Genomic DNA, 27997 nt, shown 5'->3' on the forward strand with positions numbered 1-27997 from the left:
TACCCTGACAGAGATCCCAGAAATCATGATAGAATTTAGCAGGGAAACCATCCGGGCCAGGGGCTTTTAAGCTCCCAATACTGAACAAACAATCCTTTATGACTTGAGGATTAATATCACAATTGAGATTACCCAACTCAGACGTCCCTAATCTAGGAAAAAGCTGGGGAAGATCAGCATTAGAGTATCTCATTGTTTGAACAGCAAAAAGAGTCTTGATGTTTCCCCCACATCGTGTACAATTATAAATGTACTGATGATTTGCTGATAGCTATTAGCAAGGTTTTTGATTATTTTTTATTTTATAATATATATTTTTTAAAGTATTCTTTTGATTTATTAATAGAACAGTGAAATTTGAACTTTAAAACCTCTTTCAATATTGAAAAGAAAAATATATAATAGATACGGGTTGCCGCAGTTTTTGCCCCAGCTTCTCTTAAGAGGCCTTGTGCTGGGCTTTTGGCCCACTTTAATACCTAAGAAAAAGAGAAAGTCTAAGAAAACAAACTCCATCTGAAAATGAGGTTAACCTGTGATAATGAAATGTACTTTTAACGTACGCCTCATAACGGCACCGTTTTCCTCAAATTTGTTCGCTTCCTTTCGAATATAAATATACTTTTGTTTCTAATAATGCCACAAAACAAACCAAAAGATACAAGAGAAGGAAAAATTATTTTGCAAAACCAAACGTTACAACTCTAAACCTCAGGTAGAAACCCCAATTTACTTTACAAACACAACAAAATGAAGATGATAAACAGTATGATGGCAAAGCCCTTCCTCTTCACTTTCCCCCCCAAGTGCACATCAGAAGTTTTACGTGCGCGATTCTTTAAACTGCTTAGTTTTCGAAGGGTTCGATCTTGAACCTGTACAGAAGCCTTTTCTTTCTTGAGGTTGGATTATCGATCTTGAGCAATATTTTACCCAGCTCGCTCACTTTGAAACTGTTTTCCACCACTGGTTCATCAGTTGGGCTCATCTTTGTGGCTTTCTGTATGATAATTACGTATCCATTTTCGGTATCGGGCACAAATTCAGCGCCATAGCTCACATCCCACCCCACTACCCGGAGCTCCCACACAATGGTGCACTTCTGCAATTTATCAATATCCAATTGATTAAGGTAACCTTCCCATAACAATCAAAGTAGAACAAAAAGGAAAGATGGAAATCAAACCTCATAAATGATAATTTCCACAGTTTGTTTTGTTCCGGCTTTAACGGTAACATCCGTGACTGGATCGGCAATGGTGAATTCTGGGTTGCAGTCGCAGTAATCCACACTCAAGCCACCGTATTGAATTGGAACATGCTCAGGAGAAATGTACCTATAGTATACATACATCAATTGAAATTCAAAGTTCAAACCAAGCATTAAAAACAAGGGGCAAAAATATGAGAAAACCAACTTGATATCAGATTATAATTTGGAACATAAGATAGACAGATTCTCTCTACTCACTTGAAAAGGGTCTCTGCAGATTTGCCTGGCCTTGCAAAAACAAACTTGCTTTTGGTCCTCTGGGTCACGAAGGGATTGATCATGGTGTACAATGCAAGATGCCACCAAGGAGCATTGATAAACACCTTAATTAAGAAATCCACAACCAAACAAAAATACATCAACATTCAACACAAACCTGGTATACATCAAATAAACCCAAAAAGTATCAAAATACCAAAATGAACAATCAAGTACCTGTTTGGCAACGAATTCGGGATAATTGTCCTGAAGCAACTGAAGGGCTTGTTTGGTGGCAATCCTAAGCTCCTTCTTCGCAGGACCCGGAGAATTCTTAAGATCATTAACCTGAAAAATAGTACAAATACCACCAGGCCTGAAATCAAGCTTCCTAATGCTCCTCTCCAAGAACTGAACCCGCCATCGAAGAAACTTGGTTCGCTTTTCCTCATCGAGAAACGTTTTCTGATACAACTCTTTGTTCTGAAACTCCCCAAACACATTGTAACACACTGGGTGACCCTCTCTATCATATCCATGCATAAACACCACCTTCTCCAGATCATCACCAAGATCTTCATCGACAAGAGCATCGATCCCGAACTCTTTCCTCCATTGGATCGTGTTACCAAGCATAGTAAACGCATCCTTCACCTTGAAGTCCCTGGCCCTCAAAAACTTGAGAAGAATCACATCGCTCCGATCATCCTTGAGAAGAGGAACTCCCCAAATTGACACTTCCTCTGGAGGAACCGCCAATTGTGTCGCTTCTTTAGCTACCTCCTCTGCTTCCTTCAATGGGTTCTCTTCGATTTTGGGCTCATGGGTCGGTTTAGTTTCTGATTCAGAAATGAGTGGTGGTGCTTCAGCTGCTGCTTTTTCCTGGGTCTCTTGGAGTTTTGGGGAAGTGAACTGGTGACTGTTGAGAGCTTCCTGGACGAGCTGCTTCAGTTCTTGAAGAGTTTTTCTCTCGGAATCCGATAGATCAGCCACTATATTGCTCTCCTCCTTGAATGAAATCAAAGATCGAGGAATTTGCTTCCGCTCCGGCTCTTCTTTCTGGGTTTTTTCCTCCGACTCAGACTCCACCACTGCTGCCACTGGCGGCGGCAGCTCTTCTTTCTCAGACTCTGTCACCTCCGGAAGCGACGGCGGTGGCGGAAGTGGCTCTTGTTCTTTGGCCCCTGTTTCTGTCAAAGCCGGTGGTTCAAGCTCAGCAGCGGCAGGAGGTGCTGCTGGGTGTTCATTCTCTGCTGTCGGCTGTGGTGCTTGGTCTGAAGGTGGTGGGGTTGTTTTGGGGATTTCATCTGCCATTTTCGGGAAAATGGTAAAAAGGGGGCTGAAGAATTAGATGGAGGGAGATGGGTTTGGTAGGTTTTCGACTGGTTGCTTAGTAGAAGAAGATGGAGAAAGAAACGAGTAAAGTGAGAGAGATGAAGAAAGAGAGAGAGAGAGAGAGAGAGGGATGCTTATTTAGGAACTGACCGTTTTGTCAGCGATGCCCTCGTTGTGTTAACGCATGCTCACCACATACCTCCATCAGGGATGTGAATGAGGGCTTGGCTTCAATCTGGAATCCTATGCTTTTTTTTTTTTTAACTTGCTTTTTTTTTTTTAAAGCATTTTTTTTTGGGTAGTACAGCTGAGAGCTTTAGTTTAAATTCAATAGGGAGTTTCCTATTAAGAACATAATTTTACCTAATTTACATAAGGTCAATGATAAAAAAATAGTACTCAATTTTATAATAATGTAATTAAAATCTCAAAATTACACACATTGCCACCCTTTAAAAAAAAAAAAAAATAAATAGAAACTTCATTAGATAAACTTCAACAGTACAATCATCAACAGGACATCTAAAATACCAATCCAAAAAGGACAACAAATTAACATGCTAAAAACAAAACTAACACGTATAAAAACCGCATTAAAATACTAACCCACATCACCACAATTAACCATAAGCCTAAACAAACCCACAAACCCTAAAACAACTCATGAGCCGATACGAACCCTACCACCACCACCTGAAGAAGCGTTGTCTCGGCCACACCCACCACCACATCTGTAACATATATGAGGAACATATGATTTCCAGCGATCTACATACACATAAGAGCGAACAAATAAACAAAAACAAAAACTTTGCCAAATAACAATTGGATGATTTGCATCAACCTCGGTCAAAGACTTTGCCACTCCTTTTAAGTCAATCACACTATGCCGCATGTACACCCTCCGAAAACCCATTCCGATTAGCCACCGTCGCCCATCGCCCGCTAGCCACCGCCACCTCTCGCCGATGACAAACTCTATTGCCCTTTATTCATCTTAAAATAAAAGAAAATTTTGTGTGCTTGAAGGGGCTCAAACCTTGACCCTAAAAAGAGGAAAGCCTCTTTAATAAACCACAACATCAACCTTCTTGTTGTGATATTTGTTCGGTTATGCAATATTTATATTAACAGTCAACGGTTTAAAAAAAAAAATCATTTCGCACTGATACGTGCAAAATTTGTATCAAATCCCTCATGCTCTACAATTTAACAAAAACATAATTGGAATAGTAGCAAAAATATTAAAGTTATTTTACAAAAATCATTATTAAAAATAGAAACTACAATGCAATTATTATTACATAACAAAACATATCTGAAACACTAAGACACTATAAGAACGACGACAAAACAATGATCAATTTACATTCTGACTAAAACATAACTAGAGAAATAAATAAAAAAACTAATATCAAGTAAAAAAAAACTCACAATAAAAAACATAAACTACAATGAAATTACTATTTCATAACAAAGCATATCAGCAACACTAAGGCACTATAAGAACCAATTCAAACACACTGCTCAATCTACAATTTTAAAAAAATAACTAGAACAATAATAACAAAAGAAAAACAAAACAATACTATCAAGTTTCAGTTTCTTTTTTTCATATTAAAAAACATAAACAATTGGTTAGCACAGGATGCTATATGACACTATATGATCTCAAAACAGATGGGTTAAAACATGCTGCAAATATCTATTGTTACAGAAACACCAACTCTAATTCATTTTGTAACCAAAACTGCACCAAACAAAAACTAACTAAAACAAAATTAAAACAAAATTGTAAAGAAACAAAAAGGCAAAAGCCATAATCAAAATACTAAAACTAAGTCAAAAGAACATATCGCTTCAATATCAGACATACTTCTTCCAAAAATCCAATCATCATTGGGGCTTAAGAAATTAAACTTAAACAATCCGAAACTGCGTTGCAGTTTCTGATGAAGTTGCAACCACAATAAAAAAACAAAAAAACAAAACAAAACAAAACAAAAAAACAAAAAAGCCAAGTTATCATGAAAACAAGCAACTAAACAAAGTAAAAAAGACATATCAAATGACACAATTGTATAATTTTCATTAACTTCAAAAATCATACCAATATCCAATGATAAAACAATTTTGCCAATTGTAATTAAATGGAAATTGCAATGCAGTGTGTGCAAGTCAAAAATGCATTGTACCTTTCTTAAAAGACTTGATCTTCTTTGTTCGCGGTCTTCAAGCTGGTCTTTTTGTAATCGAAGGAAGATCAATTCCAGCACGTACAACTTCTGATTTTGTAATCATTCAAAGCGAAAGTTCAAAGTAAAAAAACTAGCTTGACTAGACTAAATTGTGATTAAATTTCAACTAGCAAATAATTAAATAAAGCAAGCAAGCATATACCCGTATAAGGTAATTCACAAAGTACATGACATGAAATGAAAGTAAGTTTATATAAGATGGAGTTTCAATATAGTCGTTAAGTTTCTAAACATTGAATTAGTGGAGCAATCAATTGTAAATTGATTTTTGTTTTGTCTCGGCCTTTAATTGATGCTAAATGTTGAAATTCCTGTCAGAAAACAGGCTTAAGTATGGAAGCAAACTGTGTCTAGTATGAAGAAGAGCCAAGGAGGATTTGGTTGAACAACTAATTTCTTTGTTTCTCCCTTCTGCATTCGCTCTTACTATGAGTAACCATCTTTAGTGATAATATGAGTCAACGTGTTAACTAATAATCTTGATCAAGCGACCTCTGAATTGGAATTACCAATTTATATTGTGTGGGATATTTATGTGGATGACTAACTGAATAACCAACCCTTTTGAGAACTTTTACTTTGGACTAATGGGGTTCTAACTAGGGGGCAATGGGTCGTGTCAAGATTATATATGTGTCAGGAATGCTCAACTCAAACCCGACCCGTTTAATAAACGTGTCATGCACGGGTTGACCCCTTTAGTTCTCGTGTGGGTTTCGAGTCGTGTCAGTTTGACCCACTAAGTGGTAGCAACTAAAAGACATTTAAAAAAGAAAAAGAAAAATGAAGAATAAACAAATAAATGGGTTAGTGGGTTTGGCGGGTTACACAGATATTTTAGGGGTTTGGCGGGTTACATAGGTATTTTAGCGGGTTGGCTGGTTGATCCAAAATCCACATGTTTATTAAACAGGTTATGGCGTGTTCACTTGAAAATGACCCGAATTTTAATCGTGCGGGTTAAACCTGCTGAATTCTTGTGCGGGTTTCAAATCGTGTAATGGGTCGTGCCTGAAATTGCCACCCCTAGTTCTAACTTTTGTCATATATTTCTTAAAGGTCAATCACTGTTGCATTCAGTTAGCTTACTTAGAGAAGTTATTATTTTTGGTACTTTTGGATCTTTTTCTCTGTAAGGAGATGAGACTGTGAGCATTAAATAAGTTATTATCATGCCAAAAGCAGTCATTATGATTTTTGTAATTGAAGGCGAGTAAAGAATATTGGGAGGATTTCGCATTAAAAACCTGCATTTCCATAAATCATTCGACTACAAGTGTACGAAGGTCGAAGATTTTGGAAATGAGGGGGCAATGTTTAGACCCAAATTTTCACACCCTTAGGCTCATACACAGATGGTTTTCAGAAAAGGAGAAATATTAGGAAACGAGGCAAAATGCCCAAAAGCCCATGTTGACGCTCGAGTATAAATGTTCGAGGGTCAAATTGAGAACTAATGACTGAAAAAGTATTGAGTCCGAGGATGTGTTGCTTGGACGAATAAAGAAAGAATGATTGGACATTCTGGACCGAAGGAAATCTTCCCATCACCCAAATTGTCAAAACTCGACCGAAGGAAATCTTTTCTACCACCCATCTTAACCAATCACAAGCAGCCATGTGTAATCAAGTTCGGCCAGAGCATCCACCAAACCTATAAATAGAAGACCCCTAACAACGTTTATAAGGGTACTCACACCAAACCAAAATCCTTTAACGAGCAGAAACCCCTTTATTTTTATCATGTATCTTTAAAATGCTTTCTTAGGAGTAAGAGTAACTATCGCAAAGAAAGAATGCTTTCGTGGGTAGTCCCCACTTCATTTCATTCATCAATATATCAGCAAGAAAGTTCTTTTGATACCCGCATTTCTTAAGCATTTTCTTGAGCACCATCGAGTCCATTGAGATATCTTAGGATACCACATTTCCTAGGATGTGTGAATAGCTCAGTGCCATCATCGCTGAGCTATCAAGTTCAGTGACCCATTCGCCATCATCAACCGTATTTACCAACCCAACGGCCTTGTAGTTCAGGCCGAGACTTATTCCTATTTTAGCCAACAATCGTTTGTAAAGATGTCAAATCACACTAGCGCATCCATCCATCCATCCATTCATTCATCTATGAACCATTCACACGACCATCCGTGTTGGCACGCCCACATACCACACACACAAAAGCATGACGTTTTTGTTACACTTGAGACCACCCGCCCCAAGTTTGTTATTTCACTAACCGAAATAATCGGCGTGTGGCGGAAGAGATTTGGGGGTCAACAAAAGGATTAAAACAAGTCATGTCCATCAATCTTTTAGAGAGTAATGTGTTCCGATGTAAAGAACTCATATTTTAGAGAGGCACTGCCAATAAGAGAGAAAGAGAGAGAGAGAGAGAGAGAGAGAGAGAGAGAGAGAGAGAGAGAGAGAGAGCCAGTTTGACATTGCTGTTCTGTGAAAATAATCGCTGTCAAATTTGTTGTGAGAGAAATTAGTTGTGAGATAAAGTTGTTTGGCGTTTGGTAAACTTTTTGTTAAAAGTGTTGTTGGTACTGATTCCAGCATAATTAGAAAATAATTGCTGCATAATCATTAAACCCAACGCCTCTTCGAAACTGATTCCTGCATAATCAGAAAATGAAAGCACCTTATTAGCTGCTTTCTCTTATAGCTTTCTCTCATAGTAATTTTTAACAATAAGTGATTTTCTCATAGTTTATCAAACGGACTAGGCTTCCCAAACTTTTAAAATAATCACTTATAACCCTAAAAAAGCAATGCCAAATGGATACTTAATGGGTAAATTTGACTCGTTTCTCGTGCAAGAAATTTTTTTCTCTGCTGTCCAAATTAATTTTGGATCCGAAAAAAAAATTTAAGAGCCCAAATCCAAATCCACCCCTACTCAAACGGGCCCTAACTCTTGGGAAGTTTTCGTCACAATTGCCCTACTTGTTAAGCCCTGTGAAGATGCCCAATTTTCATCCAAATAAAGCCCAAAAACAATGCAGCTCAAAAGCTAAGGACCAAAAGCATAACCGGACCCAAACCCCCCAAAATCACAGATTATCAAGCGCAAGCAAGAAGAGACCTCTAACCCTCACTCTCACAAAATCAGACTCAGCTGCAACAAAGAAACCGATCCAAACACAAAAGAAGCAAATCTAAAGCAGGAGGCAATGGCAGACAACAAAGAATTCTTCCCACCCCAGTACGATGTGAACGCCAAATGGGACGCGTGTCTCGATCTGACGGTCCGGCGCTTCGTCTACTCTTCCTTGGGCGGTGCCTTTGGTGGTCTCCTTTTATTCAGTCAGTTCTTCCTTTTCCCTTTACCTGTCTGTTTAATTGCTCATTACCCCGTTTGGCTTCTTTGCTATCACCTCATGAGATTTTGTTTTTATCTAAAAAGTTTCATTAATGGTGTTTATGTCCCAGAGGGTGAGCTAATAAGTTTAATTTCTTTTTCACTCTAGGGTTAGATTGTTATAAATACACCCCATGTAGCTCTTTAAAATTCAGTTGTTGAGATATTGAGAAGAGTTTAGTTTCCAGAGATTGGAGAATTCTTGGTGACAAACCCTTTGGCTTACATCCTTATCATATATTTTCTGTTTTTTAAAATTGTTTTCACTTTTGCTAAATTACCTAAACACTCAATTCACCCATATCCTACATCAAATTTGGCATCAGAGCAAGTTTTCGTTTTTCCTTGGGCTTGAAATTTTCAACTGTCTTTGTCTGCAAGCCTTGTGTCAATTGTATGGCTTCAACTAAGCCTGGCAAGACACACTAAACAGAGATGGACTACAAATGGATTGTTCAAGTTCAGGAAACTCTCACAACACAGGTGTCAGAGCTGACCACCCTCGTCCACCATCCCAAATTACCCTTTTCTAGGATTTCTTAATTTAGGTTGAGAATGGAGTAGGTTGAGCTGCTTATATCATTGCAAAATGATTTCCTTTTACACAATTTCTAAAAACGAAGCATACTGTGTAAAGTAATATTTAGGGATTTCTAATGGAAGTGAGTGGGATCCATGCCTAATATGTAGAAGGATATGGTAGATACATCTAATTAATTTGGTAGAATTCATAACCTACGTTATGTTGGCCCTCAGTTCACCTGCCATATTCCTGCGACAGGATGTGCCAATCGTAAAAATTATGACCACTAGGCACTCTGGATTCATGGAAATGTTATAAAATCAAACTAATCCAACATATGGGCATGTACCTGCATCTAGTATTCTTACCAGAGGCCATGTAGCATAGTTCATAAGCCATGAAGGGCAGGACTTTCAAAGGCATAAAAATCAGGAGTAACCATATTTTTACAGTTCTTTTTCCCCCTTTCCCCTTGGCAGATTGTTGATTTCATTGAATGCTCTACCTAATTATCATGAGCTTGAGACCAATTTTGTTTTTTCATTTTATTGAACCGAGTATATGCTTTAAATCTCCCAAAATTAGCAATCTTGAATTAATCAATGTACTTTTGATGTGTCTTACTAGGGAGTCCTGTGAGTCGCTGGGCTTCTGTAGCTTTTGGCGCTGGATTGGGCATTGGATCCGCATACACGGAGTGCTCTCGTTTATTTGAGGGATCTCCAGCGAAGTTGGCTGCTCCTAAGGTTATCGAGACTCCTGCTCCTCAGGTACTGATTTCTTCCAAGTAAACTCAAATAATTGAGGAAGAATTTGAGTTACACTGCTTGAGGTTTGGACTTATTCCACTTGGACCCAACAACTTTGATTTATTCCACCTACACCCCTTAATTTTAAGGGAAGAAACTCAAATTGACAATCAAAGGGCAAGACTGTCATTTCATACTAAACTAAACTAAACAATAAAAAAGCATCTCTCCTCCCTAACCCATAAGAAAAGAAAAAGAAAAAAGAAAAAAGAAAAAACACACACACACACAATTGAAGGAGGGTGCCTCCATCTCCTTCCTGAGCCTCTTCTCATCCGACCCCACTCTTGGAGATGTTTTATCAATTATCTTTTATTTCCCAAGTCATGGTCACGAGCTTCCTCGCTGAACAGCCTGAGGTGCTTGCTTGTGTGGACGCATACTTTACGGACTCCATGGCCTTAGTTCAGATGTAGGACACCTCTTGCTTATAAGCTTCCATGTGGGTTGCTGAGGAAACCCCATTTCTACCTCATTCAATTGGTTTCCCTTGAGAAAAGTGAACATACTGCATTGAATTTTGAAATCGTTCCCCTTGTTTTTTTACAAACCCAACTGAATTACCCATTTGACCAAAGCATCAAAAACTTCTTCTGAGCATCACATTGAGACAGTCCATCTCTTCAACGAACAAAACTAGAACTCAAACCCTATAGTTGATTTCAATTTCTTCTTTTTTGTGTTGAAAAAATAGCACAACTCAGGCTCTGATAACCTTGTAATTTGAAGGTATATATTTTATTTTTCTGTTGTATTATGAGGGTTTCATCTCTTGGTTGTCATTCATTTGACATTTATTTTGGCATTTGATTTATGATCTGGGTTTACGGTTTATGAAATTTTATGGGTTTAGGAATCTGTTGCAGTATAGAACTTTTGTTCTGGGGTTTTTTTTGTTTTATTGGTTTTACTGAAGTTTCATAGAACTTTTGTTTGGCTATCGAGCTAAGGCACTAGGCCTCCATCTTCAAGCTTGTTTTCACAAGAATCCGAAGTGTCTTGGTTGCTTAAACTAACATTTTTGTCAAATGGGAATTTCCCTTTCTTTACATTTCTCACAGCTTAACACACACGCACACACACATATATAAATATGCATGTATATTCTCAATATCACTTTTGAGTACATGCAATGTTTTTGTTTTTACATATCTTCGTGGAAATAAGATTCTTACGGTAACAAAAAGTCAACTTAATATGTTCACAAGAATCTTTATTTTTATTTCTTTTCAATGAAGGCCAATCAAGTGAGTTTAGTGTGTGATTGCTGTATATTGATTTATACATCATTTGAAACTCACGTAAATATTCAGGCTTTTTCTGCCTGAGAATAAATATAAGTTCATTATTGTTTTGCAGTAATATAATAATGGGATGAATTGTGCAGGGAAGTTATTTGATGTAGTTTTTCCTCTTGTTTCCAGGACGGACAAGATTGAATTTATGCAAGTCAAGATAACCCACAGTTTTGGGATTCAACTCGGGTTTTTGTAGACTGTTTGTGCCTGCAATTGCTTTGATTAAGTAGTACAAATACTGTTTTTGATTGATAAAGATATCACCTGATCTACTTCAGACTTCATACAAATTTGTTACCTTTTGCTTTGTAACCCTGTCATTATGTCGAACTTTGTATGTGGAAAAAGGAAGAAATAATTGCATTGGGGGAAGCTTTCTTACTTCTTTAACTTCCTAGGAAGAAGTTTGTGAGTAAGCAAAAGGAAATTTTGTCAGAAATATCTTTGATGCGCAAAGTCGCTTGCTGTCTTGTTTATATGCCATTTGATTTCAATTATTTCTCTATAATATGGTGATAATGTTTCAGGAAAAGTGGTTCTGCTGGGCAATGCTGAACAAACGTGTAGTTATTTGTTGTGCTGCATTGTTCTACTTTTATAAGAAAACATGGATGCTTATGTAAATATCAAGGATTTCAGAAAATCGAAATACCACTAAAATGCTTTTTCTATCACAAGTCCAGAATCAATGTACTTCGGTTTTTACTTCTCTGTGATCCATATGGCCTCTAACACGACCTGGTCAACCATGACCATTTCATATTCTGCTATGCTATTATTCACCATAGCATCATCGATGACGAAGAATCGAACAAGGTTAGAAACTGGGAATGTCATCTTGGTTGATGACCAAAATGTGTTTTGATTGTCCGATTTGAAAGATGAACAAAATGTCTTTTTTGATTGTCCAACAGATACTCAGGTCATAAGACAACGATTGTATATTGACTGATTATCTGACACGAAAAAAAATCATTGGATGGTTATGTTGCAAACAAGAACTTCTCCATGGATGATTATACGCTGACACTTCTCCATGGAAGCCAAAACGATAGTAATGGTTTGTATCTGTTTGGAGATGATGGCTTGGAGGTTCTTCTTCAAATTTCTTTAATTGAAAATGATCTTTATGACTTATTCTATATGCTCTACCTTTTCATAAATTCCCTTTGTGTTATGAACTTTTTGTTACAGGGGAGAGAGCAGTGAGCAACTTGGCTAGGTTTGTATAATGTCAGTTTAACATCAAAGTAAACTCTTTTGTTTATGAGATCTTGAAACAAGTAAGAATTCAGGAGGACAAACTCAGGGCTCCTAATTCCATGCAAGACTTGAACCAACTTTTTTCAGACGGAAGGAAAAAACAAGCTGTGACCGAAGAAGTCGAATAGAAACGCATGGTATTTTTTCTTTGACATGTTAACCATGCATGAAACGCATTTGCAGATAGCCTTTACTCTACCGTCATCCATCAAATTAGTTTTCTTTGTCTTCGTTTTTATGGGGTACTCAAATATAAATGTCGACAAATTTGAGCACAGAATCTAGGAAACTGATTCCAGTTAACCTCAAGAATCCAGATATCAATAATAACGCTAACTTAGCTTCAATAAAATACTGTACTCCCTCATTTACAATGAAAAACTAAATTATACATCTATACAGTTGAGTACGAAAAGAACTGTAAAGAAAATTAGGTGTTAGTACAACAATTAGCTAATAGGTAGTACCAGATAGGTAAAAGGTGGAAAAAGGTGACCACAAGGGCTCCAAGTGGCACACTGTATTACAGAACAGATCTTATCTGCAGATCATGCGGTTGGGCGGTTGAATATTTCCGTTGATCAGCTTCAAGAATATGCTCAGTGATCGTCCTTTGTATGACAGCGTCTGGCATGATGCCACTAATTAACATACGGCCGTACAAAATGAGGGCTTCTGCCATTCTTCCTACCTTGCAGTAACCGCGAATCAGAATCCCATATGCTATCACATCAGGCACCAAACCCCTTTCTATAGCACAATGAAACGCAAGGGATGCTTTCTCCATTAGCCCTCTCTTGCAAAGACCATCCATAAGGATGCTATAACTGACTATATTGGGAGAGATGTTTTTAAGCATCTCTTCGTGCAGTTCAAATGCACTTTTCATGTTTTCAGATTTAAAATAACCATCAATAAGACAACTATATGTGACCAAATTAGGTTGGGGATCCTTTTCCAGCATTTTATCAAACATCAATATGGCATCATCCATGTTACCTTCTTTGCAAAAAGCATCAATCAGTATAGTACAAGTAATGGCATTGGGTTTACACTGTCCCTGTATCAGCTTTTGAAAAAGTTGAACGGCTGCATCTAACCTTCTCAGAGAGCAATAACCACAAATCATTGTGTTGTACGTAACAATGTCAGGTTCTGGCCCACTTTCAGTAAGTTGCTCAAAGAGTTCTTGTGCAGCTTCTAAATAACTTTCTTTGAAAAGCATATTAATGAGAACATTATAAACGGCAATATCAGGACTTACTCCATTTCTTCGCATCATCTCTAGAATCCAGAGTCCATAATATACTTGTTTCTGCTTGCAGCAACCATCGATTAGTGTGCAATACGTTACAACATCAGGCAAGAACCCCTTCTTTAATGATTGGAAGAAAAATACTAACGCATCTTTTAATCTCCCTGCTTCAGAGATACCCTTAATAATCACAGTATACGTCACCATATCAGGTTTTATGTTATAAACTCCCATTTGGATGAACACCTTCACAGCATCACTTAGTCTTTTTAACCTACAGAAACCATCTATTAACATATTAAAAGTATAGACATTGGGCTTTACACCCCTATAAACAGCCTGAAAGAAGAACCTAAGAGCATCACCCATCAGCCCCTGTTTGCAGAGGCCATTTACTAGCACACCATAAAGAATAATATCAGGTTCATAGCCAGTCTTGATCATACTCTCATACAGGTAAAATGCATCCTTTAAATTCCCCAATTTGCACATTCCATCAATCAAACTACTGTAAGTTAGAATGGATGGCACAAAACCACACTTCACAATCTGACCGAATATGCCACAAGCCTCCATGACCTTACCATCCTGACACATACCATTTATAAGAATGGTGTAACTAACAGGGTTTGGCGAGATCCCTTCTTTCAGCATTCTTCCGTAGACCTCCACTGACTTCACCAAGTCTCCAATTCTCACATAGGAATCCATAACGGAACTGAAAATGACTACATCCAACTTAATGCCACTATCTAATGCCTCCGAAAAAAGTCGAAGCCCCTCCTCCAATTTCCCTGCCTTAAAAAGACCATCAACTAGAATACTATATACAACCAAGTCAGGGCTGACACCCTTCTCTATCATAACCTTATAAAGCTTAATGGCCTCCTCCAATTTCCCATCCTTACAATACGCGTTAATCATCGTGCTGAATGTCACCACATTTGGCTCCGGACCACCCATTATCAATGCATTAAAGAAATCTTCCCCAACTCCAATCTGACTTTCTTTACAAAGAAGCTTTAAAATCTTGTTACAAGCAACAATATCAACCACAAAGCCTCTTTCAATCACTGCAGAATGAAAATCCAAACCCGTTTCAACTTTACCCTTGTTCAGAAGAGCAACCATAACAAACTCATACACACAGAAATACTGTCCTCTCAATGCTTTACACACTTCTCCATATAAATTAAGAATCACATGGACACGATTTGAATCAACCAAAAAAGTCAACATTCTAGATAACACGTAAGGAGACACCGGAACTCCCAATTTACACATATGAATGAATGTCTCAATAGACGAATCTAGCATCCCATTCCGACAAAAGTTCTCAATCAGAAAGCTATAAAGATCACTATAATCCGAAGCATAATTGGGAGAAATCTCAGAAAGAGCAGCAAAAAAGTGAAAATGAGTCCCAAATTGGCGTACCATTTTATCAAAAAGGTGTGAAGCCGGAGCGAGCTTTCGGTGACGGAGCAGCAGATGAATAAGGGCACAAAAGGACTGTGGGGAGTGGTGTAAGCCGAGAGAGTTGCAGGACCAATCAAGGAAGTGAAGGGTGGAAATGGAGTTGGATTGGAGGCTGAGAGGGATGTGGTGGACATGGTTGGGCTGTAATTTGGAAACAAAATGGGAGTTCAAGAGTTTGGGGTTAAATTGGAGACATGTGTTTGAGATGCGGTGAATAAGAGCTTTGCAAGAGAATGGAGAATAAGGCGAATAGAAATGAAGAGAGCGGCGTGTGAGGAATAATACATTTGAGAATGAAGAGGAAGAGGAAGATCTCATGCTTTTTCAAGCTTCGACATGCTTCATTTGCTCATGAGCCAACTACTCTTCTTCACTAGTACATATTAACAAACCCAATACCAAACAAAGCACGAATCAGCACACCACAAAAGTGACAAATTAAATCAAACAGGGTCATATTAACAAACTATCTAAAATCTAGAACAACAAATAGGGGTTCTTGTGACTTTTCTAAAGGAAATGAAACTGCAGAGACCATTCATGGGTATCTTCTATAGAAAGAAGACTTGAATGCAATAGAAACAAAATTGAACAGTGCACCAAAAAGAAAAACGAAAAAGAGGTCAAAAGAAATATTTGTGGTGTTGCAGTTTTATGCTTCTAGCATTGATACATCCTTATTTATAGTGTTGAGAGGAATATTTGTAATGCTCTAGTATAACTAAAAAAGAGTATATGAAACTTTATTCTTTCATGAATGATCAAAACAAATATTTTGCTTATAATCACAGAAGAAACAATTACCAAAACAAAGCACTTAGCACACCACAAAAGTGAAAACTTAAATCAAACAGGGTCTTTAGCAAAACAAACAAAAACAAACAGGGTCATGTTAACAAACTATCTAAAAGCCAGAACCCTAAATGAGACCACAGAAAATGGGGGTTCTAGTGACTTCTGTAAATCAAATGAAATTACAGATGACCATTCATGGGTATCTTCTATAGAAATAAGACTAAATGCAATAAAAACCAAATTGAACAGTGCACCAAATAGAGAAAAGAAACAGAGCTCAAAAGAAAAACCCCCCAAAAATGAGAATCATAGCAGTTTTATTCTTCTAGCGTTGATACATCCTGATCTATGGTGTTGGTTCATTATGAGAGGAATATAATGATCCTTTAGTGTAACCAGAAAAGAACATATCAAAACAATATTCTTTCATGACAACTTCTCAATGGAAAGATTTCAACTTTTCTTTTGTTAGAAACGATCAGTAATTAGTTTTACTTTTTATTTTCTCTTCCACTTTCATACCAAAAACCCTAAAATAAAAAACTAAACAGTATTTTACCATATGAAAATAATTGAAGAGGCTATAAGATTGAAACCAAAACAGAAATGGACGGCTTATGACAAATTGAGAGTGAAATTGAATAACAGGAGGATACAGAGACATATTACCTGTAGTTGGGCAAACCCTAACCGCTCACCCCCAACCCTGCATTTTCTAAAATAATAGCACAAATTAAACTCCAGAAAGTAAAACTGTGAGTGAAGAACCCACCCACTCAAGTCCAACAGTGAACTTTCAGCAATATTTGCCAGTGCCACCCACTCAAATCTTCAACCTTCAGCAATTTCTGTTCATCTCCTCCTTCCTCGAAACGGCGTCGGTTTCTCTAAATTGTGAACCTGTTTTTTTTTGGGAAAAAATAAATAAATAAAAAAGAAAAGGATTAACAGTATAGCCGCGCGGCTATACTCTATAAGTTTTAACAGTATAGCCGCGCGGCTATACCCTATATTCCAAAATAGAACCTCCCTGTTTGGTAAGCTAGACTGGACTGGATTAACCTTTCTACATTACACTGGACTGGTTAGGATATTACTGGATTTTAAGAAGTTGTTTGGTGCAGTACAACACCAAAGTTGAGATTAGTATGCCATTTATTTATTTTTATATTCTCATTTCCAAATTAATTACAACAAAATAAATTTTCAATCCAACAAAAAAATACAAACATAAAATAAAAAGCTAGAAGATGAAAGGCATGAGGTGGAGTTTGATGGCAGCAGCAGGTTCCCAGAAGTAGACGCCAGCACTCAAGCTTTCACTCCCTCCCCAAATACCAGTTTTTACCTACTCTTTATCAGATCTTGAATTTTCAGCCACCTCCCTTTCTCAAAGAACAAAAAATTGCAAAATTATATATATAAATAAAGAGGAAGAAGTTATGAATCTGCCTTTCACCAATTTTTTCTTCCACGATATGCCTTTCATTCAAGATCTGAGGTCTATATATGGCAACGAAGAAGATTTGGCAAAGGGGAAGAGAGAGAGGATTTGAGAGAAGAGAGAAGAGGAGAAAAGAAGAGAAGAGGGGAAGAAAGAGAGAAGAAGATAAGAGAAGAGAAGAGTAGAGGGGAAGAGAGAAAGAAGAAGAAGACAGAGAACAGAGAAGAGAGAGAAGAGAGAGAAGAAGAGAGATGGCTGGAGGCGTGCTCTCTGGCTTCGAAACCCACGTTTGGGGTTGGGTTTCTAAGCCCCAATTATTTGGGACTTGGATCCAAAGTCAATATCCAGTCCTAGACACACTTTAAGTCCACTAAACAATGGCTAGGACTCATGTCCATTTTAATTGAAAATATCCAGTCCAGTCCAGCTTACCAAACGGGTATAGCCGCCCGGCATACTCTATAAGTTTTAACGGTACAGCCGCGCGGCTATACTCAAAGATAGAAAATTTTACCAGTGTAGCCGCACGGCTATACTACAATATAGAATATTTAACGTAGCCGAACGGCGATACGTAAAATATTTTAATATATTCATAGAGTATAGCCGATTGGCTATACGTTTAAAAGGTATAGCCGCGCGGCTATACGCAACAAGTAGAAGATTTTAAATGTATAGCCGCGCGGCTATACCCCAAAAATAGAATATTTTATAAGTATAGCCGCGCGGCAATACCCTTGAAGTAGCATAATATGGATTTCTCTTTTTTAATTACTTTAATTAGTGGTTATGTTTTAGTTATTATTTACTTAGTGAATAAATAGTATTTAAAATTTTTATTAAAGCAAAAAAAAAAAAAAAAAAAAAATTACTATTTATTAAGTAATATAACTCATGAAGTTAATTATTACAAACTATCATCTTATGATCAACTAGACAGATAAATTATCCAAACCCAAAGAAGCATACTTGAATTGAAGTCTCCAGTAACGTGCTGAGGTGGCTTTACCACCAATGTCAATTGGCATCTTAGGATCAAATATGGAACTACACATAGCATGTATTACAACTGATGGCCTTCAATCACCACCGCCAGCAGCTGTAACACTTTCACCTGCTCTATGATCAATATATACATCAGTTTTCTGAAATCTAACAGGTATTTGCAACCAAGCCATCATTCAGCCAATTTCTCATCATCATGAAAGCCTGCTCTGCATCTTCGTCTTCCTCAAACGATTGAGGTCGGTGAGCAAAGCCATGACCTCTACCCTTGAAAACTACCACCCTGGACCCCCTGCCAATGCTTCTCTCAATACTCTCTAGGACGTTGACGGGACAGAGTGGGTCGTTGTCCCCGGAAATAAACAAGATCGGAACCTTAATATTAGATGCCACAGACGTATCGATCCTTGTTCCATAAAAGGAGACCCCAATGCCAAAATAAGCGCCCTGGTCTTGGGCTAGGACTTCAATCACTTTACCACCTCCAAAGCAGAATCCTATCAAGCCAAGCTTCTTTGAGATTCCTGCAGCCAAAAATTCATCAACCATCCATTTTGCAGATGTGGCAATGTCTTTTGCAACCCTCTGAGGTTCTTGTTCCGAGATCCACTTATCAAAAAGATTCTTTGGTCGATCCTCTAGTCGATCCTTTGTCCATGGATCTCCACGAAATAGGTCTGGAAGCAAAACACTGCATTTTTTTTAAGAAGGACAAAGTAAGTATATAGAATTGAGAAATCTTGAAGAATGATTTCCCTAAAGGACTACTAATGGCAACTCTAACAAGAACACCAGCATTGCCATTGGAGTTAAAAGCAGTGCATAAATTGTAAACTGGTCAGTACATAATGAAATTTGAACAACATGCGTGCTCTTGCAGCATCACACAAACTTATATATAAATAGTCCTTAATTTTAGTTCAAGGTTAAGCAACATACTTGTAACCATTGCATGCAACACGATAGGCAAACTCTCTTGTGGATGGATCTTCAAATCCAAAGATATCGGACAAGAGAAGTATCCCAGTTCCATTATTATTTTTCACTGCCTTGAAGAGATGAGCATTGATGCTATCAACACCCTCACCAACTGAAAGTTCCACTCCACTGACTAACTCACATGACTCGTCATTTACGTCGTCTTCCACTTTTAGTAGGCTACAAGTAATTTTTCTGCCCATATTCTCTGTAGATGACCTCTGACAACTTGAATTGCATGCTCTCTGAACACAAACTGAGCTTTACAGTCAGGGTAGTACTTCTTTATAGATCACAGCAAATAAAATGTTCAAAGTTAATGAATAAGAACAGTTCAACGTTCATCACAAGTTATCAAGATGATCAATTCAATGATTAAATATTTAAATAGATGTACAAGATATGAATGATGCTAAAACAGAGCTCTCATCTTCTAATATAATGTGATTTCTTTATCTAAGAATCATTAAAAGAAGGCAAGGAAGGGGAAACACTTCAATAAAGGCAATGCAGAAGTGAGGATGCACATACAAAAACTGAATAAATATGGATCATGTTCCACACGTGTTTCAAATTTTCTCAGTAAAACGAAGAAATTTACACAAACGATGTCAGTTGCAACTTCCGTGGATGCCAAAAATGGGTTTCGCAAGAGAGCCAGCACCTTATAATGAAGCTTAATAAATCAATGAAATCTGAAGCATTATCTACCTATGCATACTGTGCTAAGCAAGCTCATAAACCGAGCCAGTCACGAGTTTATATACTGTTTCAACTTGACCAAACCCATGAATCTGTCTCACTTTGAGTTTAGGCCTACTGCCTCAAATCAAATTAAATTGAACCCAGAACCACAAATCATGAAAGGGGTCTGTCTGATGCCAGATTCAGCAAAGAAGCCTAAGCCATTAAACTTAACAAATAAAAGAACAATAAAAGAAAAGAATAAAGGTATATATAAAACTGAAAAGATGGAGAAAAAATAACGTACTGATCCTGAAGAGGTGTGCAGAAGAGGAGAAGCAAAAGTTGAGAGGAAACCAAGTTGGTGATGGCGAGGGGTTGGCTTTCGAAGCAAGAGGTGACGAGGGGTGGTGCTCATGGAAGCGGAAGAGAGTGGGTTTCCCGCTCCACTTCCAGTTGAGTATAATCCCATCTTTCTGCTTCTAGACAAACGCCCTCTCCTCCTCCTCCTCCTTAACCACTATGTTGCTAGATATCATATCTTTCTTTCTTTCTTCAAACCAACGCCCGCCTCAAATTTTTTTTCATTTTTTCTTTTGGTTTTAAATTTCTTCTAGTAAGCATTTATATACATTTTTTGGAGCGAAGTGTCATGGCCGTTTATTCTGTTACCTTGCCCACTTTGTCCCATATCTAATATTTTGACATGTGTTCACTCACTTAACCCTTATATTAATACCGTTAACTTAATAAAATCCATCCACTCATTCCGCCACTTTTATTTATTTATTTATTTATAAACAATTATTATGTGCGTGACAGTAATAGTATACATCAATTAATGGAGTTATTAACAACACATCTATATATATAAAGCAAAAGGTAGAGAATGGTGAAACATTCAAAATGCCAGAAATACCCTTGGTTAATTCAAACATTAAGAATTGAAATTATTAATTAAATAAGGGTAATATGGTAAATTCACTTTTTTCATATTGAAAAAAAATAAAAAATCAGATAATAGGTCATACTTTTATGGAACATAACTACCATGCTATCTTTTCTTAATTTTAAAAATAAAACAAAATAGAAAAAAGAAAACCAATTGGCCCAAGAAATATCCAAATGTCCTGTTTGCCTTGCATAATTATGTCCAAGGATGTTAGCCTTGATGGATATATAACCCCTCAACCCCCTCAGCTCCGATTTATTCAGCTATCCTCCTAATCAAATGATACAGCATAATCTCAGCCAAGTAAGTTGGCTGCCCAAACCAATGGAGCTTCGTGATTTCGGGCCTCTCTTGTGAGATGCCGGAAGGCCGAATACAAAATCCCACAACTTACTGCATCTCTACTGATTGTATAGCCAGCTTGGCTGCAACCCTGGAGATATTATCTTTAACAAATTCTAGGGAATTGTCTAGCCTCTGGAAGGAGTCTCTGAGATCCATTGCCCTTAACTTCTCTTGCTGCAGCTTCAAAAGTTCCGATTCGGTTGATCCTGATAGATAATAAAAAAAGAAAAATTCATATGAATAGTTGCGAAGGAAATGTATATCAGGTATGATGCTTCATAGGTTCAGCTTCTATATCAAATAGTCATGAGTGGTAACCTACTAAAAGCCTTCCGACTTTTCATTGTACATGAAATAGTTGTTAAAGTGGTAGCGTACTCAACTAGTCATCAGGATGAGGATATAAAAGTCGTCAAAGAGGACTAGCAAGGCGTAGAATGAATTTTCGACATACAGTACAAGGAAAATTCTACAGTTATAAATTTATAATGGTGTTAATGATCAGTCTGAAAAACAAACAAATAGGCGTTGGCCATTTAAACTTATGATGCTTTGCAATTAAAGGTGTTTATTTTTATTTTTAAAGTAATGCTTAAAGTTAAACTTTTTATCTTAGCTATTATGGGTAAAACATATGTGAAAAGATAAGGGGGAGCAAAGGGGGCTCAAATTGCAAATGAAATGCTAGGAATGGTAAAAGCCATGGGAGCCCCTCTGGACCTTCTGTAGTGTCAAAAGAGAACATTTATCACATAGTTCTATGTACTTTGGTGCCTTCTCCAACAGGTTTTCTGGTGGACTGTGCAAGTCATTGAAACAGGAACCACTGCAATCGTAGTTGAAGAATTGCAAATAGTTTTCTGCCCAGACAAGCCAGAAAATAGTGAAGTGCATTCCTAAAAGGTTTATCTTCCAAGAAAAAGCGAGAAGATTAGACAGAGTATTGGCAAATTAGATGTAATAAGGACATCCCTTGTAAGAACTTTGGCCTAATGTGCATGAGGGAGATCTTCAAGGCCTCGTCACAGGTTTAAGAGAGGAACTTGTTCGTCGGGTCATAAACACAATACTATGTCCTTGACAATAACATAGTTTGGCACTCGCACATAAAATCGAAACCTTGACAAATTCTATTCTCAAATTTTATGACAAGGTCATAATAATTAATAAACATCCAGATATTTAAGCACGTAATTTTTCCATTAGGGCCTAAATTGCACAAAAACATGCAGTCCTAGTTCTCGCAAATATACAGAAAGAAAACTTACAGCTACATCAGTCATGGAAAATTAACTGAGACTTCATGTGTTATCAATTAATATATACAATGAAAAACTATTTTGCTTACTACAGCGTCAAAGAAGAGAAATTTAGGTCAAGAAACATATCAACCTGAAATGGGTTGGAGTTATTAACTCAGGCAGTACAATTGAGGAATTAAAACTGCATAATCTGTAACAACTAACAAGAAATAGAGATGCAGAAGGGACATTTACCTGATACCGGTTGAAGTGCTGCGAAGGATACACGCTCAGCCAATGAAGGAAAGAAAGCTTCATTACAATCTAAGAGTAGTTCCTTTTCAGTCCACATTAGAGAATTGGCAATTCTAGTTTGCAACTGTGCCTCCTTTGGGGCCTAGTAGAACAGATAAACGAGCAGAAAAGAGTCAACAATTGCATGGGTATACAGTCCCAATCCAATAAACACTTATGTTGAGAAAACACATCTCAATCGTCCATGGACCATATCTAATCTAATGGCTGTAAAACGTATTTTTAGGTTGAAACCTTATTAGACAGGCTAAATATATGAGAACATAAAAGTTAAAAAAAGATGAAAAAAGAGCAATTCAACAAGCCCTGATCATAAATAACAGGGTTTGCTGAGAGAGAGAGACAGCAACACACCTTGAGTTTGATTTCCAAACTATTTAAACTATAAAGAGCCTCTTTTACTTGCATAACTTTTGGGTGTAATTTGCTGACACTGTCAGGAACCCTGTCCTGTAAAGGTATGACAACACCTTTCAAGTAAGGATCAGCCTGCATGTCAAACCAACCATTTAGGAGGCATAAGAGTTAAAGCTACTTCTAAAAACAGTTTGTTCATGCCCAAAAGTAGTCCTTTAAACTCAATTATCATTCCCAAGACAAAGGACTAACTTCATATATGCAACTTTGTTCAGTTTCAATGTCACATCAAAAGCTCCTAATATCCTCCTCCAGGAAGCAAACTAAAGATCACACATAAAAGTGTAATGCACGTGAAGTTGAAGAACCTAATATACATATATATATTGATCACAGAAGTAACTCATGTTTTTGTAGAGTATGGACTCATGGAGCCCTTGCTATATGTTGAAATTTAAAAGCAATGGCAGCAGAAGTTTGAATTATCTTGGACAGCAGCTGGGAATCACTTATCAAGCCTGCATTCTGTCTATTTATACAAACCAAAATAACTTTTTAGCCTATTTGTGCGAATGCGTATGCATTCCTATATTTATGCGAATGTGAAGAATTATCTTCTAATTAGGTCCTTAAACTAAGAGTTGAACTTTCAACCGTAAGATGAGATATGAATGGTTGACATGCATTGCATCTCTGAGATGCATCTTATCCGTCCCTATGTCCACTAACGAATGAGAAACAGGTCCTCATTTAGAGATCTTCTAAGAGAATAAATAACTATACATATCTATCTTTATCAGAATATGATATGTTGAAGACCAAATCTCTTGTTACCTGCACAAATTTCACAATCTTTACACGACCAATTCCTCTAATAGAGACTAATGCTCCAACTTCTAAACGCTCAACCTGCAGAATACTGGAATGATTTTAGTACATAAGGTCCTTCACATATTTGGAAATTCAGTCAAAGTTGGGAAGCTTACGTTTTCTATAAAAACCAAACAACCATTTCTGGCTGCAAAGGATGCCTCTTCTGTTGAATTTTCAATAATGATAGGATCCAACACAAAATGGACAAAAAGCTTGTTCTTCCTCGTCAATGACTGCAATGAATAGAGATAAAAAAAAAAAAACTCAACACTCTGATTTATGCAATCATCTGAGCAGAGAAAATGGTGCAAGACCAATGATGGTCAAAAATCTTTATATAAAAAAAGAGTAAGGATAATGCGGTTAATATAACTATACAGTACCTCCTCCAGTAGACCCAGATACCTTGCTTCATATAAGTGCAACGTTTTACTCTCAGAGGGAACAAGAACCTGAAATTTCAAAAGAAAGAGGATGAAACTTGAAACACACAAACCCTCAATTGGAAGAAATTGTGTGAAAAATAAAAACAACAAAAACATCTGTTTCTTCCTGTGTTATAAAATTGATCATTTAACCAACCCACCATACAAATATTATCATCTTATTTGTGAACAAACAACAAAAACAAAAGACATTGTCCCAATGCATCAATTTTTTGCTATCCTTGACATATGTTTGTTACTATGAAAATATCCAATGTTGAAAACAAAAAATAAAAATCTTGGAACCCTTTTCAATTAAATTAATCTGGTTTTTTAAGCTCAAAAAACACAAACAACTGGTTTCGTAATGAGAGTGAGTGAGCTAGAAAACTACAGAGAGCTCGAGACAAAACCGAGCTTAATTAATTAAGGTTAAAAATAATTAAGCAAAATCAACCTCGTTCAAGCTAAAGGGAAGGAGCGGGAGCTCCAACTCCAAGGAGGTGGCCATTGCAACCATGCGGCATCGTTTCAGTCTTTTCCTGGTAAAACCGAAATCATGGGTTCGGGTCCTTGCTATAAGGCGGGAATTCTTTTCTGGGAAAAAGGGACTACTGGGCGTGAGATTGAAGGCCGTACAATTCATGGAAGTTTTCTTCTTCTTCTTCGGTTCCACTTCCAACTAACCACGGTCTGACGGGTTATCTTAATTCTGACCGCACGATGGGGAGCAGAAAACCTCCACTAAACGGGTATGCCGTGTGACGATATATGAAGATATCAGTACTGCGAGGTGGGAAGATTAAAGGGCCAGCGTACGCGAAAAAATGACAAAGAAACAAACGTCTCGTGCCTAATTGACTTGAGATAACGGACGCCCTGAAGTCTGCGTTGGAGAATAATTAATTGACTTGATGGTTAAAAAAAAAAAAAAATTTAATTTATTTTAGAATTAAAAAAGATAATGGGTAGTTGTGTTCCATAAAAATAGGATCCATTATCTTATTTTTCTTTTCATTTTAATTTTTTTAATATGAAAAAATGTGAATTTACCATATTATCCTTATTTAATTAATAATTTCAATTCTTAATGTTTGCATTAACCAAAAGCATTTTTTGGTATTTTGAATGTTTCACTATTCTCTGCCTTTTGCTTTATATATACTAGCCTCTCCGCACGCGCTTTCGCGCTTGCGAGAGGTTTTTTTTAAAAAAATATTAAATTTATTTTAGAATTAAAAAAGATAATGGGTAGTTGGGTTCCATAAAAAAAGAATCCATTATCTGATTTTTCTTTACATTTTAAATTTTTTTAATATGAAAATGTGTGAATTTACCATATTATCCTCATTTAATTAATAATTTCAATTCTTAATGTTTGGATTAACCAAGGGCATTCTTTGGTATTTTGAATGTTTCACCATTCTCTGCCTTTTGCTTTATATATATATATCACTTCATCTGTGATATTTTGAATTAATACAAAAGATGTTTTAAAGCATATCTTATTCTGGCATACATGGGCTTTGGGTAATTCATATTTTAACTTTAAGGCTTTTCCGGACGCTGTTCCTAAAACTTCTTTTGACTTCTTGTAATACTAGGTTGGTACTAGACCTTCCTGAATGCAATTTAGATCGGCTCCTGAATCAAATAAGGCAATTGTATTTAATTCGAATTCATTAATAAAGATACTAACTCGGGAATACCATTTTCTAAAATTAATTTGCTTAATTAAATTAATGACCTTTTCTTCCTTATCGGACAACTAAGGTTCTGACTCTGAACTAGACTTACCAAAAGGATTGCTAGACTCTGCTTTGGATTCTAATAGTTCAATTAAATCCTGTTTAATAGCATAATTCTCAGTTTGCAACTTTTGGCTTATTTGCTTTAATTCTAAGATATCTTTCTTAACTGTTTTAACTTCTGACTGGAGATCCTGAAGGGTGACCTCTTTCTTTTTATTAAACCTTTCTAAAGTGGCATTAAGACTTATTTTAGGAGGCGTAGGAGAACTAGCTTCTTCCTGACTTATGACTTTCCTAAGTTTTCTAAGGTATTCGGCTTTTAACTCAGGATCCTGAATTTTACTAATTAAATCGATTAGTAATTCTTCTTGTTCCTCTTGCTTGGTTAAAACACAAATTGATTTATTTAAAATTCTGCAACATTTATCCTTACAACCTAATTGTACATAGCTGGAAGGACTCTGGCTTGGCTTGGGTTTGGTTGGCTTGTTTGGGCATATTGCATTTTTTGCTTGTCTTTCTGCTTATCTTTTTCTTTGCTTGACATGGCTCCGGGCTTTTGTCCTTGTTTGTACCATATCTGACCCTCCACTCGTACAACGACACGTGGATCTTATAAACTCGCCCAAGTACCCAAGGCCTCGGACAATCGGCATCGGCCACCGATGGCATTGTCTCAAAGCTGCGAACAGCCATTACGAGTCCAACTCGTTGTTCGGTTCATTTTTACACATCATTTTTCATGTTATTCACCTATTATTTTGAGTTAGTTCTTGACATTTTATAGCTTTTTACTTCCTTTTTGTGTTTTCTTAGATTTTACCTTGGTTAGAATGAAAATGAGCTAAAAATGCATTATTGGTTATAAATTCTGTTTTTGTTCATTTTCGTAGGTCAACTTCTTGGCCTGGGATCAACATGCTCTGGTGCTCGGATGGGGTGAAGATCTTCATGAAACTTGTTCCAATGGATGTTAACTACAACATATCCAAATTTGAGCTTCATTGGACAAGTATTGCCTATCCAACCAATCCAGCATGTTACCACAGCTCTGGAAATCCGAAGTGCTCCAGCTTTTACCTCCATATTGTTATCTTGATTCTTCTTGTTACCATAACACTTGGTAACAAGAAATTACCTTGGTTAAGAGATATTTTCAGAGGCAAAGAGCATATTTTCAATGACAAAGCTTCATCATGGCAAGGGGACAAAGTTTGAAGCTTTAACAAAAGGTGGAGTTTTATATATTAAAAGTGAGCTGGAAATCATGGGCTAAAGGAAGATGAATGTGCAATCTGCAAGGCTGATGACAATTCCTTCATTCAACAATATAGAACGTGGGGGATTAAATTCATTCATGATTTCTACACATTGGGAGCAGATTTTGGAGAGCTAGGAGCAAAAGAGAAAGCCAAGGTGCAGCCAAGCAAAGTGGAGAAGAAAGCTTCCACCATTGATGACCTTGAAGCTTTCATCATTTTCTCAAAAATCTGTAAACTCTTTCTAATTTTATTTTGAGCTTGTATTTGGAATAAGTATGAGCAACTAAACTCCATAGCTAGGGCTTAGGTTGAAGCCCTAAACATGATTACCTTATTGTTTTGATACTTGAGTGTATGAATTTCTAGATATTGTTGATGAATTCCAATTCACCAAATTAATCTATCTTTGATGTGTGTTTTTCCTTGGTTGGCCATCTTTGAAAGCATGCTTCTTGAGGTTGTTGGGATTATGTGTATCTTCATGTTTTCCTAAGCAATAAATGGATGAAGTA

General features: G+C 37.0%; 5 protein-coding genes across 6 annotated transcripts; 1 reads left to right on the top strand and 4 right to left on the bottom strand.

The window, feature by feature from the left end:
• Window positions 1-515: 515 nt before the first annotated feature.
• Window positions 516-3036, bottom strand: LOC110767098 (Sec14p-like phosphatidylinositol transfer family protein). The gene is made up of 4 exons (XM_088247048.1): window positions 1709-3036; window positions 1472-1596; window positions 1187-1337; window positions 516-1102 (listed from the first exon to the last, which is right to left on the bottom strand). The coding sequence occupies exons 1-4, from the start codon at window positions 2783-2785 to the stop codon at window positions 848-850; spliced, it is 1608 nt and encodes a 535-aa protein (XP_088103174.1). The 5' UTR covers window positions 2786-3036; the 3' UTR covers window positions 516-847.
• A 5069-nt stretch (window positions 3037-8105) lies between these two features.
• On the top strand, window positions 8106-11465 carry LOC110767088 (MICOS complex subunit, putative (DUF543)). The gene is made up of 3 exons (XM_021970522.2): window positions 8106-8376; window positions 9582-9724; window positions 11188-11465. The coding sequence occupies exons 1-3, from the start codon at window positions 8244-8246 to the stop codon at window positions 11200-11202; spliced, it is 291 nt and encodes a 96-aa protein (XP_021826214.1). The 5' UTR covers window positions 8106-8243; the 3' UTR covers window positions 11203-11465.
• Window positions 11466-12644: 1179 nt separating this feature from the next.
• Window positions 12645-16709, bottom strand: LOC110767055 (uncharacterized). Of its 2 annotated transcripts, none has more exons than XM_021970483.2 (2): window positions 16523-16709; window positions 12645-15426 (listed from the first exon to the last, which is right to left on the bottom strand). In XM_021970483.2, the coding sequence occupies exon 2, from the start codon at window positions 15374-15376 to the stop codon at window positions 12848-12850; it is 2529 nt and encodes an 842-aa protein (XP_021826175.2). In that variant the 5' UTR covers window positions 15377-15426; window positions 16523-16709; the 3' UTR covers window positions 12645-12847. The 2 variants fall into 2 exon arrangements, with proteins under 2 accessions (XP_021826175.2, XP_021826174.2); XM_021970482.2 differs by having other exon boundaries at window positions 12645-15431.
• Window positions 16710-18242: 1533 nt separating this feature from the next.
• Window positions 18243-20549, bottom strand: LOC110767056 (alpha/beta-Hydrolases superfamily protein). The gene is made up of 3 exons (XM_021970484.2): window positions 20272-20549; window positions 19242-19525; window positions 18243-18993 (listed from the first exon to the last, which is right to left on the bottom strand). Exons 1-3 carry the CDS (start codon window positions 20434-20436, stop codon window positions 18450-18452), a joined length of 993 nt encoding a protein of 330 aa, XP_021826176.2. The 5' UTR covers window positions 20437-20549; the 3' UTR covers window positions 18243-18449.
• A 388-nt stretch (window positions 20550-20937) lies between these two features.
• On the bottom strand, window positions 20938-25298 carry LOC110767057 (ATP-dependent protease La (LON) domain protein). The gene is made up of 7 exons (XM_021970485.2): window positions 24930-25298; window positions 24431-24499; window positions 24161-24280; window positions 24009-24083; window positions 23172-23306; window positions 22758-22899; window positions 20938-21467 (listed from the first exon to the last, which is right to left on the bottom strand). The coding sequence occupies exons 1-7, from the start codon at window positions 25116-25118 to the stop codon at window positions 21307-21309; spliced, it is 891 nt and encodes a 296-aa protein (XP_021826177.2). The 5' UTR covers window positions 25119-25298; the 3' UTR covers window positions 20938-21306.
• Between the last annotated feature and the right edge of the window lie 2699 nt (window positions 25299-27997).

The sequence above is a fragment of the Prunus avium genome, chromosome 1 (assembly GCF_965620075.1).
Source record: "Prunus avium chromosome 1, drPruAviu1.hap1.1, whole genome shotgun sequence".
NCBI classification, from domain to species: domain Eukaryota; kingdom Viridiplantae; phylum Streptophyta; class Magnoliopsida; order Rosales; family Rosaceae; genus Prunus; species Prunus avium.